Genomic DNA, 12871 nt, shown 5'->3' with positions numbered 1-12871 from the left:
TCTATCCGTGAAAGCCGTGCAGACCACCTCGGAGGGCAGCAACCATCCCTGACTCCATGCCAGCCAGGAGGAGAGTGGAACCAGCTGCTGAGATCGCAAACACTGCCGGAGAGCAGCACCAGCCCCGCCAGAGCCTCCTGCTGCTGCCTCCGCCTCCACGGACCCCCTCCGGGCTCTCCCCACCAAGGCTGTCGCTGCTGCTGTGCACAGAGCCAGCCTGCAGCCAGCTTAGCCCTGACCAAAGGGCTAAAGACACCAAAGGATGATGTCTTTGCATTGCATTTCTTAAATGCAAGAGGTCAAGGCACGGGCATACCTCCTGCCCAAGCGCGGACATGCCTCGGTTCCAGGCACGGACATACCTCCTCCTCAAGGCACAGGCACACCTCCTGCCCAAGGCCAGAGCCAGCAGCAGCCACTCAGGAGGTATCTAAGCATTTCTTCCAGACTGCCTGACTCAAGTTAGTGGAGCAAAGTCCAGGGCTAAAGTACACACATGGCAATCCCATCTCAGAAAAGACAAACAAGATCTTCCCCAGTGCTGCATGAGCCTGAAGTCTTTAAGGGTGTCAGGGCTGCATGGGAGAGAGAGACATCTTGTTCTGGGCTCCTATTATCTACTTAAGGAAGAGCTGTCAGTGACAGCTGGAGTTTTGGTTAAAGGCATTAGGATAATGACTTCGGGGTCATGGGCATGAGGAGATGTAGGCTTGACATCCACAAACGGGAGAAAGGCAAGCCTTTCACAGAAATAACACTTAACGCAGGGCTGGGCATCCCTCTCCCGTCCCCTCCTCCTACCAGTAACACAGGGACTATTTCTTCCAATACTAGAATTTTTCATCACGTGAAAAAACATAGCAGGAGTGGATCAAGACAGCAGGGGCGGGAAACTACCTGGTTTGCCTGAGAAAATCTGATGGGAATGAGCTTGGCAGACTGAGGAGGGACGTTGCACAGCCAGGATGCAGATATAGAGGAGTCCTGCCAGCAGTGCCAGCCCGCTAGCACAGAGCTGTGCCCTGGTGTGGCTCCCGGCCACCACAGCAACACCTGAAATAAAAAATAAGGCCACTCAGAGGTGGGGAAGCCTCAGTGCTCAGCTCTGGGCTCAAGGGGAGCTCTGCCCGGCGGTGCTCATCTGACAGCCGGTTGCTGCATCTGACAGCCGGTTGCTGCATCTTGCTCAGCAGGAGCAGCTGCTCCAGGCTCCTGCTGAGCCCCATGCACAGGAGCTGCGGCTTTGTGCGAAGCGTTACGGGTAAGCTGGGCTCCAGCCTCCCAAAGAACCGGCTTTGGGATCCCACTGAGCTCCAAACCTCCACCCCTCGCAAGGGCCAGGCAATGCTCGCACTGTGTCTGGAACCAGAGACCCTTCAAATGACAACTAAAACACACCTTACAGGAAAAAAGCCCTTGGGAACTGCCTGCAAAACCCACTCTGCATTAGAATGTGGCTGCAGAATACAGCAGATTTCTGCTGGCCCGCAGCGCTGACTGCAAAGCATCCCCATGCTGAGCTTCTCGGGCATCCCCATGTCACCGCCATGCTTTGCAGGACACCAGGATGGCTCAGAACATCTGGGCATCAGCAACGGCCTGGCTTGGGGTCCAAAAACCTGGGGGTGCAGGTCTCCATGGGGTGAGCCGGCACATCCAGCTGAGTCCTGCAGGTCATTGGTGTATCTCCCGCTTTGTTGCTGCTGGGAAATATGGGGTGTGAAAATGCAAAAATCAGACACGGAAGGAAAAGCCTCACAAATTATTTTTAGTCTTGTTAAGGCTTCATGATTTTTCAGGCCGATATTGTCATGGCGGTGATTCAGGATTCTGGCATATGGAAATTTGGTCAGGCAGTATCCCCCACCTACATTTCCTCTGTCTGGTCCTGAAAATAACCTGTGAAGGGAGAAGCCAGCTTGCTTGCCAGTAGTAACTGCAAAGGCATTTCGATGTACTTAAGAGACAAAACAAACCCAAACAGCCTGGAGGGCAAACTGTTGTTCCTGCTGGGAGGCCACTTTGGAAGAGCTCTTCCCCACTCCCACTGGAGGCTGGAGGAATTCCAGGGAGACCAGGACAGGGCTTTCTCCTGACGAGAAATGTGGGATTTCTAGCGATTCTTCAGGGTCCTCATTACACCATTTCAGCACGCATACAGGCTAACAGAAATCTGCTGCAGTCAGAATACTCCACAACACCCCCTTCCCACCTCTACTCCTTCCCTAATGCTGGTACGTTAACCTTATGGGAAGAGCCCAAGGATCTGTTCAATGCCACGCTGCCAGTAAAGCACACACCGCCGGAGACCGCAGGTTCAGTTTCCCGGCCAAGCCCAGCCGCGGTTGCACAGACACAGACGTGGCAGAATCGCAGGAAACAGGGCTGAGATGCCCGTGGGGGACCACCTCCGCCATTCCCTGCCTGGAATGACCAGGAATGACCACAGCCAATTGCTCACGGAAAGTGCTTCTCTAACCTGGCTCGTCCCAACAGAGGACACTTGGCCCATTGTATCAGACATCTCGATGATAAGAAATCTACCAGTGGGAATGCAACTGTAATATCAAGGATATCATTTGTTTTCACAACAGAAGAATTTATCTAACATAGATATCTAACATAAACCCAAAGCATTATTATATTCCCCTTTCCTTCCTTGGAAAGCCACAAAGGTCTTTGAAAGATCAATGCAACAGAGTCTTCTCCCATCTCCCTCTGCCAAAAGACGAGAGAAAAGTAAGCAAGATGAGCTACACCATATTAAAATAGGTTTGGTCTGATAATCCAAATTGGTTGGGAAGGTAGTTACATTCAGAGAGATAAAAGCAAAGGGAGGTAGCGATCCATTTCCTTGAGGTTTGCTTATTCTGATGTGATGGCTATTACGTAAAGTTGAAGGTGTATCATTTTCGTTCACCACTTTATTGTGACAGCACTGGGATCACTGGTGGAGGACAGGACATGCAAACACAGCCTTAACAAAACCCTGAAAAACAATAGATGCAAACCTTGGTACCTGCACTGCCTGTAAGTTCCCGCGGAGAAAGAGAAGATAAGGAACAGCAGGAGGCCCAGAGGAGTTATCAAAAGGTCCTACAGATATTTGCTATCTTTTTCCCCAGGCTTTAACCCATAATCACTTTATAACCATAATTACTTTTTATTCTCAGGGCTGTAAATCCCTACCGGCGTATAACAGGCACTCCATCCAGTGACACATTGTCAGCCAGTGCTTACTTCTAAAATATTTAACTTCTGCAGGCTACCCAGTAACTCGCTGGGTGTTGTCAAGGCCCCAAGAAGGTTTTTAATTCTTAAGCAGGTATGTGAAACTGAACCCCTTCCAAGAGGTCACGTTTTTCAGGTAATCTAGAACATGTTTGGGTATTCTAAATGCTTTTATTGGGTATTTGACCTTGAAAATCAACCAGCAACGTAAGAACCTACGCTATATCAGGTATATATAGTGCCTAACCTGTACTTCTTTCCCCGAGGGGTGGTTACCGGGTGTAGATTTGTATCAACTTTCTGCAGGCTGAGCACTGAGATTAAGAGTCTGTTCTGCTCACACCATCTCACTTCTTCATCCTCGATGACACATTTCCATCCCAGTTACTTAAGTCGCTATCTTCAAAATAAGAACCTGTCTTTCAAAACATCTCGCACTGGGACAAATTCACATTTTAAAGGCTCGTAACACAAGCTATGTTATCTCCTGGCTCTCCAAAGTAAGACGCAGTAACTCTGCAGGGACACAGCAGTGGGGTTCCTCAGACAACGGAGCCCTTATTTGCTTTACTAAGTTATGCCACTTACGTTCTGCTTCCTGTTTACCGTCCTTTCTGTTCATTTATGGAAACTAATATGACTCTACATAAAAATGTTTCAAAAGTAGGTGGTGCTCTCTCACCAGCTTCTCGCCCATTCTCTGCAGGATTGGTAAATGTGAGCTACAAGGATTGACATGCACAGAGTTTATTGGTGACTAATTTGAGATCTTAACTATTGAAAGTGCTGAGTTCTCAAATGTCTTTTTGCTATGTATCATCCTAAAGAGCAGTAATAATTACTTTAAAAACACATGCCAAACCATGTAAAATCATCTTCTGGTGCACAGACCATATGGACAGAAAGTTTTCCTGAAGGGCAGGGAGGATCCTCACAAATAAAGCCCAGCACAGGTGAAGAAGCATTTGCCTGAGTGGATCCCATTTCTCTTCTACGGCACGTAGCCACATCCCCGCATCCTCAATTAACTTTTCGGTTTCCTGTGTGATGTAGGGCAGCATATCGCTTTTCCTCATCAGGTTTTTAGACTTGGATGATGGCAAGATCAACTTTGGACACTTCGGCAGGTCACGCAGTGGCAGCTGAAGAATACAGCACCGTGCTCCAGCTCGGGGCTGGTCCAAGCTGAAAAGCGCTGATCAGCAGCACAGGCAGCAGTGGGAGAGCTCAGGGAGCTATCGGGGTGCCCAGCCTGTCCCCGTTCCAGTTGCTGAAGGCCAGGACACACAGCTGCTAAAGGCTCAGGGACCCGTGGGGCATAAGGCAGTTGAGCAGAAGCTGCCGAGCCCGGCCTGGAGCAGCGTGGCTCATCTCGGCCACAGGCCCACCCAGGATAGGGCACGCACCAGGAAAGGAGCGGGCCCGTGCTGGCAAAGGGGTAACACAGATTGGAGCACCCTCTCGTTTGCCGATATCAAGCATGGGCACGCAGGAACCCTGCGGGGAGAGGAGCAGCTCAGGAAGTGGCACTGCCGCTTAGTCAGCGGAAGGCCCCGTTGCATGGAGATCGGCTCCTCAACCGCTCCAGTGCAAGACCAGCTGCCCTCTCCCTGAAAGCAACTCCCTGCCTTGGCATGCACGCAAGTATTTCACAGGTCCCATCACTTCCAGTTTACCAGGAGGGAAAGGAGAGAAGGAGCTCAGGAAAAACAGAAGAGCTCAGCTGTTTGCCAGGTCAAATGGGCAAAGCCAAAGCTGGCCAAGCCCTGTCTGCAGACAGTCCCCAAGGATGATGGACAATGCAGTCACCAACAAACCTAAAAAAGCCATGATTTAAGAGGAGAGGCCCAAGGAACAGTAGGTCTGGGTTCAAAACAGAGGGAGAAGATGATAGAAAAGGCACTTCCCCAGTCCACAGTTACTCATTGCGGTTTGTGCCTTGTGGTACCCACCGGCGGGTGGCACAGCACTGCAGCACAGCCGTCCCCTCCCGCAGCCCAGACAGACAAGCGTCCCAGACGCCATTCGGTGTTTCGCTGGCTGTGCTGGCTGCCAGGCGCTGACATACTTAATGCTCAAGATCCACGTTCCTCAACTGGTGGATCCCAGGAGAAAGCACCAAAGGTAACTCTCAGCTATTAAAAAGAAAAGCAGAAAAACCTCATGTACGGTCGCACCCTCCCCTTAATGCTTTACGCAGTCAGAACAAAAACGCTAACAAAGCAGTCATTTCCTGAGACCAGAAAATGCTGCTCTGAGGCCAGCGTGTAGAGCAGTCGATACCTGCACAGGGACAAAGGCACTGCCTTAAAGCTCCTGACATCTCCTTTCCCAACTATTTTGGTCAAGATCCATGGGGTTGTACTACTGCCGCCTAATTTAATAAATTGCCGCTTGTGTTCACCAGCACAGAAATGGTCACATGGAACAGAGCCAAGTAGAAACCCACTAGCGTCCACATCCTGATGTTAATTTTAGCCCTGCTTGGCAGTAAACTCTATTTAGATAAATTTCCCGTGCTAGCGAGATGAGACTGAACTGACTGTATCCAGCAGGATCACCATGGCTTGCTGTAAATCCCATGCCAGTACAGTACTTAGCAGTATTATCTGCTGGTTTAAACACCAGGGTACGAGCTCTGGCACTGCCTGATACACGCAGGGATGCTTGTGAGCCCTGGTGTCAGCAGACTGTACCCCCGGCGCAGCCTGCACGCACTCATTAGGAGAGGCCACAGATGGTATGTTTTCCTTGGCATCCTCCCTCTTTGCTCGCTGCATGAAAGAGCAAGGCTTCCCCCGAAACTCTTATTGTCATCCCTGTAATAATTCTGTAGTCTAGGAAATCTCCCATTCTTCCAGACTTTAAAGACACCAAACAATTTCCCTTTTGCTGTTCCAAGGGGGATTGCTTTGCGTGTGCCACATAATTGCAAAAATGCCTGCCGTAAAAATTAACTCAAAACTTGGTATTTTTGAAGGGATAGAAGGATGTGGTGAAGTCAGTCGTACACATGCAATCCCAAGTGAAAGCATGCCTGTGCTCTCCGAGAGCCGTGCAGTCCAAGTGACCACATCTCCTGGCCTCCCTGAAGACTGACCCCAAAGTGACCACAGCACGTTTTGCTGGTTTTGTGTTCCGCATGCCACTTCCTACGTCCACTCTATCAGCTCAGAAGCAACTACCAACACAAGCTTGCTTTCTCCTCGCCTTCCTCCCCACAGGCCCTGCCAGCAGGAATTGGACAGGCAGCCCCCTGCTCCAGCATGCCAGGCCTGGAGGACCAGCATCGTATTGCTTACGTGCACTGGCCTCACTGGCACGTCACCAGGAGCATGGGGCTGCAACGTGTCGTGCCTGTGAAACCGGCAAAACGTGTGTCTGCGATATATGTGCGGAGGGTGCTGCTCTGCGTCATGCAGGGCGTGCTGGGGCACCACTCCCGGGGAAGACAAGCGAGGTCTGTGGGCAGGTACGTGAACGCTGCGTTTCCCAAGTGGTTGGCTACAGCTTGAATTTCACTGATCTGAATTATAGGGAGTGACCCAAGACAACAAGGAGCCATAAACCCAATGACACTATGCATCACAGAATGGGTTTGGGTTGGAAGGGACCTTTAAAAGTCATCTGCTCCAACCCCCCTGCCATGAGCAGGGACATCTTCAACCAGATCAGGTTGCTCAGAGCCCTGTCCAGCCGGGCCTGGAATGTTTCCAGGGATGGGGCATCCACCACCTCTCTGGGCAACCTGGGCCAGTGCCTCACCACCCTCAGCATAAAAAAAAAAAAACCAGCATCCTAAGGCAGGGTTTTAGTTTTACATGGGGGAGGCTCTGTTCGGAGGGCTCCGATGAGGGCCCACCCCAGCAGGTCACAGGTACGGTGGTAGGACCGCTCGAAGTTACCTCCCCACCTGGGTCCCTGGCTCCTGCTGCACTACACCTGCCGCCTGCCCTACTCTGCTTCATCACCACGCTGCCCTGAGGGTCACGCAGGGCCTCATACAACACCGAGCCCGCAGCAGCACTCAGGTCGGGTGAGAGGGGCCCTCCTTGGCGCAGCAACCCGCTGCGGGCAGGGTTTGAGCTCCTTCCTGGGGCCAACACCCTGCACCCGGCCGCCTCCTTCCATCGGCAGGCAGGGAGCCAAGGCCTCGCGGCCTGGCTGGGGACACCCGCTGTGGCACTACGGGAGCCAGGCGGCTGGAGGGCTCCCCAGGGACTCCCTAGGCCAGCACCACGCTCCAGCCCAGCTCCTGCGCCGCACCCCGTACGCTTCCCCACCCCAAAGCACTGGGGCGTACGCCCCAGAGCCCAGGCCGTCCCCACAGCTCCCGCTCCTGTCAGCCTTCTCCTCCCCGTGGACACCAGCAGGCGGCTGTCACCGGTAGCTGCCCTGCCTCAAGCCCAATGCCGGCCGCCGGGGCCGCCCGCCTGAGGGGCCGGGGCCGGGGCCGGGGCCGTCGGGGCCATCACACGGGCGGCGGCCCAACGGCTCCGCCAACCGCCCCCGGGCGGTGCCTGGCCCTTTAAGACGCGCCCCTGGCGTCCTCCACCTGCTTCTGCTGACGTGTGATCGCGTGGCGCCTCTCCCCACCGAGGCCCCGCCCCCCCACTTGTCCGCATGCGCAGTCCCGGCCGCAGGCGCCCGGCCCCGCCCCGCCCTGCTGCGGCCGGCCCGCGCAGGCGCAGCAGCGGCGGAAGCGGCGCCCCCGCCCGTGCCGCGGAGGAGGCGGGGCTGGGCTGGCGCACGCGCGCCGCGCCTCCCGGGCAAACTAGAGGGACAGCCCCGCCCTTCCGCTCCAGGCCGCGCTGTCCGCGCATGCTCTTTTCCGCGCGGGAGGGGCGGGGCTCCGGCCGCGCAGGCGCAGTCCCCGCCCGAGGCCGCGCGGGAAGCGGGATGGCGCGCACTGCCCTGGGCGGAAGGGGGCGGGGTGCGGCGCTCCGCGCCCCCCGCCCCGCCCTGCCCGCGGCCGCCGGCGGCGCATGCGCGGGCAGCAGCGGCGGCGGGTGGCGCCGTTGAGCGGCCCGGCGGGCGGGGCGGGGGCGCTGCGCGCAGGCGCGGTGGCGGCGGAGGGGAAGTGAGGCGGGCTCGTGCGGCGCCTTTTCCGGCGGTGCTGGCTGAGGGAGCGGCGCGGAGCGGAGCCGGCCCCGAGCCCGCGGGCGGCCCTGAGGTAACTGCCGGCGGCTGCTCGCCTCTCCTCTCCTTCCCCGCCCGCCGCGCCGCCCTGTCTCACGCTCTCTCCGTCCCTTTGCAGGCAGGACGCGGAGCCGCCGCCCCTGAGCCGGCATCCATGAGCTGAGGCGCCGGGGCGGGAGCCAAGGCAGGAGCCGGGCGGAGCCGCCGCCTCAGGCCCGGCGGAGGAGAGGAACGGAGCGCGGCGCGGCCCCTCTTCCCGCGGCGCCCGGGCCGCACCGCCCCGCCAGGCCTCCCTTCACCCCCCCCGCCCCGCTTCTTCCGCAGCCGCCCCATGCGCGGCCGGCGCTGAGCCCCGCCTGCCCTTGCCCTGACACCCTCCCGCCGGGCCGGCCCCGCTCCGCTTCGGCCCCCGCCCCGCGCGGGCTGCTCGGGTGGGTCGGCGCTCGCCCTCCGCTCCCCCACCCCCCACCCCGGAGGCGCCGGGCCCCTTGGATGCCGCCGAGATGGGCAAGGTGCTGTCCAAGATCTTCGGCAACAAGGAGATGCGGATCCTGATGCTGGGTCTGGACGCGGCTGGTAAAACCACCATCCTGTACAAACTGAAGCTGGGCCAGTCCGTTACCACCATCCCCACCGTGGGCTTCAACGTGGAGACGGTTACTTACAAAAACGTCAAGTTCAACGTGTGGGATGTCGGGGGCCAGGACAAGATCCGTCCCCTCTGGAGGCACTACTACACGGGCACGCAAGGGTTGATCTTTGTGGTGGACTGCGCCGATCGCGACCGCATCGACGAGGCCCGCCAGGAGCTCCACCGCATTATCAACGACAGGGAGATGCGGGACGCCATCATCCTCATCTTCGCCAACAAGCAGGACCTGCCTGATGCCATGAAACCCCATGAAATCCAGGAGAAACTGGGCCTGACCCGAATCAGGGATAGGAATTGGTACGTGCAGCCCTCCTGTGCTACTACAGGGGATGGACTCTATGAAGGGCTGACATGGTTAACATCCAATTATAAATCCTAATGAGAGAATAACTATTTAGTCTACAAAGAATTAAAGAAAAAAAAAATAACCCACATGGCTTTCCGGAAGAATGATTCTCTACTGAAAAGTAAAACAAAAGCATCCATAGGATTATGATCACCTTTCTCCAGTTACCACCCTTTCCTTCTGCACACTTGACTGGATTCCTGTTTTAACTCTTCTTGCTTGGCGTTAGGATGCTCTAATCTCCGAATGTGACACGAACACAAGCACTAGATGCTATGGCAGACTTCCAGCAAACAGGGGAAAGACACATTGTAGACTTGCTAAGTAACTTTTTTTTTTTCCTCCTCTTGATAGTCCTTAAGATGGTTTGATTATTTTGGGGGATGGTTGGGGGAGGGGTACCATTTTCAGTGTATGCTTTCTGGTTCTACTTTTTTGATTATATTTTTTTTTCTTCTATCACTTGCTGTAGATTGCTACTTTTTTGCATTCATGCAGAATATGTTGATAGATCTACTTCATCTAGTAAACTGAAAACTATTGCTTAAAATCAAACTGCAGTCTGTCTTTTTATATTAAGGACTTTTTTTAAAGTTCTGTTAATCTGTAACTAAATAGTGACTCTCAGTCTGTCTTCATATCTCAGACTAATAATGAAACGAATTCTTGCCTACAGTGGCAGATAGTGAGAATACCATTGTAACATGTTCAAAGTGCGTATCGGGCGTAATGCTAACTAGGTAATGTAAGAACTGCTTTGAAATGTCAGCTGTGAAGTTCTGAACCATACATCATGCATGAGAAGGGATGCAAATAAGTTCCCCATACCACATAGCAACCATATAGCAAATAAGACATGAATGATGTAATAGTTCCAGGGTAGATACTGTTCAGTTCTTGTCTCGCATTGCAAACTTAAATGATGTTTAGCTGCAGTTTTTACTACTCGTGTCAGTCTCCGATTCAATGCAAGATAGGTTCCTTCCAGAAAAAGCAGCAATAACCTGTAAGCATTGCAACAAGTTTTACTTTCAATCACAGATGTTTAGGCAAAAAACTAGCACTGACTTGCCTGTCTTGCGATTGAGACAAATCGCTTTCATCTCAAGACAGTTGAAGACATCTAAATCTTAAAAGGATTTCTGATTCTTTGACATGCACGTAGTGGAGAACGAAGTTTTATTTTTTTCTTTTCCATTTTGTAGACTTCCGAAGGGGCAAGTTCCGTGCTAAGCTTTAATTGAGCTCGGTCATTCTGACATCTGAATAACAGCCATTTTGAGGAAATCACTTATTGGTTTAGTTTTCCAAGACTCAACTGAACTCCTGCGAGTAGTTGCAGTCTTTGCCATCTGTCTCGGTAGCCGGTTGTTGCTGTAGTCCTGTAGGAAGGGAACTATGTTGGATGTCTGAAGCCCATTGAGTAACTACTAATGAGAGCGGGGAGGGGAGAGAGAGAGAGAGAGTATACGACTATGAATGTAAACTTCCATAATTAGTTCTTAAAGGGCAAGCAGCTCATTTGCCATATCACAGTTTGCAGATGTGACTGGCAAAAAAAAAAAAAAAAAACCCACCCAGAAGAAGTATTAGTATAAAACCTCAATCAAGTGTTAATGCTGGGTGCAAAAAATGTTAAAGCAGCTGGTTCTTATTCAGCCTTAAGGATTAACTTCAGATTTCCTCAAGGAGTTAAACTCAATTGGGGAATTCTAGGAATGTATGCTACAAAACCAGAAGAAAATGGCTTTTTTTTTGCTTTTGTGTTTTTGTTTTTTTTTTTTTTTTTTTTCCCAGGGATATGAGTTTTACATGAAATTGGGGGCATTACACTACATTTCTGCAGTGTTGACTCTACGTGCTAAGTACATTGTATATGGAGCTCTTACCAAAGATGTATGGGAAGATAAAAATGCTGAATTCACTTCTGAAATTGAATGCTTTGGACCACTTAAAAGTTCCTTAGAATATAGTTCCAAAAGTCTTATCTTGCTGTGGGTCTCAGATGGGACTGAGTGGGTTCTTGATGCCAGAAGATAGAGCATTGATTGCCTATAAGCCTTCCGAAGTTAAAGAGGCCGCAAAAGCTTCGTGCAGAATAACTCTTAAATCTCAGCTCTAAAGAAGAGGAGGGATTTTTTTCCACTCGAGGCTTTTTGCCATTGGAATATCATTGCTCTATTTTCTAGCTTGGGGTTTTTTTTCCTGTTGATGTAACTTAACAAATAGCATGGTGGTATAAAGACTAAAAATACAAGGATATGGTTACTGTTTTCTTCTGGAGCATAAATAAAATAGCCAAGCACAAAGTAAATGCCTAAACTGGAAAACTTGAAGCTCTATTAATGGTTCTTGAACTTTCTTAAATCTATTCTCAGTCAACATGAAAACTTCAATAACTTCATTTTTCGTCTAAGTTGATTTACTGTGTTTTCTCTTCAAGCGCTGGGGCAGACTTCTTTGCTAGACTTTGCATTAAGTTGACTTCACAATTTTGTATTTCCTTAGTAACTTTGTTATTCTGTTTTTTGTAGGTGAAAGGAAACTGATTATGCTTCTGAATTTTTTTAATGTCTTTGGCGGGGGGGAGAAAAAGTTCCTGAAACATGTGGCAGAGACGTCAAAAATAAATGGCCATTGCTACTGAACAAAATATAAAGGTTTCACTTTGAACATGTCCTTTATAGGTTGTAGCTGAACCTCACCACGAACTAGTGGCTATCAGGCAGTAAACATAGCCTGTAGGATAAAGTGGCAATCTGTAAGAAATCCTGTGATTTAAAAACTAATCTGGAGTTGAAGTGCATCAATTTGTGTTCATGTGAATTTATGGAGTAAGTTTTGAATGGCGTTAATCGTGTCTGATAAGTGAATGAGTTTGTAGACTGTGATCTCCCTGACTAAAGTAAACAGGAATTTTGTGTTCTCAATATGGCTGTAGTGTTGGTAAAGAACTAATAAGCAGAAAATAAAGCAATTATACAGCGGAGCTCTCCTGGTATGTTACTTACATTTAATTACGAGAGAAACAGAAAGGGGCAATATGGTGCTGGAGTAGAGCGTTCTGCCGGCATAAAGAGGTCTCTGTTCTGTATCTCACAGTTTTGAAAGCCTGTCTGTAATTCCTTTGAGACTTAGATTAGCGACTATTTTTATAAGTGGAAAGGATGATACTTCTTTAATACTCCCACTTGCAGTTTAACAATCTTCAGCAAACTTTAGTGTGGAACTTACACTGCCTCGGTGCCAGCCCCGCGTAACTTGGGAAGGTGACCAGCTCCGTGAGAGGGCATGGAGGGACCGTCGCTGAGCAGGACGGCGCCGTGTTTCACGGGAGAAGTTACTTGGTCGGAAAGGGAAGATACTAGGCCAGCGTAGAAAATGCAGCGATGGACAAAAGGGTCGATGAGTGAATAGGGGTGCTTGTGGAGTGACAGATGTGAAGCCGGGACGTCTTTGGTGCCTGAATAGGACGTGAGCGAGCCGATGAAAGGCCTTGGGCA

At 51.5% G+C, this 12871-nt stretch overlaps 1 protein-coding gene across 1 annotated transcript; it reads left to right on the top strand.

Moving 5' to 3' along the window:
* The first annotated feature begins 8251 nt into the window (after positions 1 to 8251).
* ARF6 (ARF GTPase 6) lies at positions 8252 to 10881 on the top strand. Its single transcript, XM_075503993.1, has 2 exons — positions 8252 to 8404; positions 8489 to 10881. Exon 2 carries the CDS (start codon positions 8874 to 8876, stop codon positions 9399 to 9401), a length of 528 nt encoding a protein of 175 aa, XP_075360108.1. The 5' UTR covers positions 8252 to 8404; positions 8489 to 8873; the 3' UTR covers positions 9402 to 10881.
* The last annotated feature ends 1990 nt before the right edge of the window (positions 10882 to 12871 follow it).

This window comes from Mycteria americana, chromosome 5, assembly GCF_035582795.1.
Source record: "Mycteria americana isolate JAX WOST 10 ecotype Jacksonville Zoo and Gardens chromosome 5, USCA_MyAme_1.0, whole genome shotgun sequence".
Lineage (NCBI taxonomy): Eukaryota > Metazoa > Chordata > Aves > Ciconiiformes > Ciconiidae > Mycteria > Mycteria americana.
This window is presented reverse-complemented; position numbering and strand designations above follow the sequence as displayed.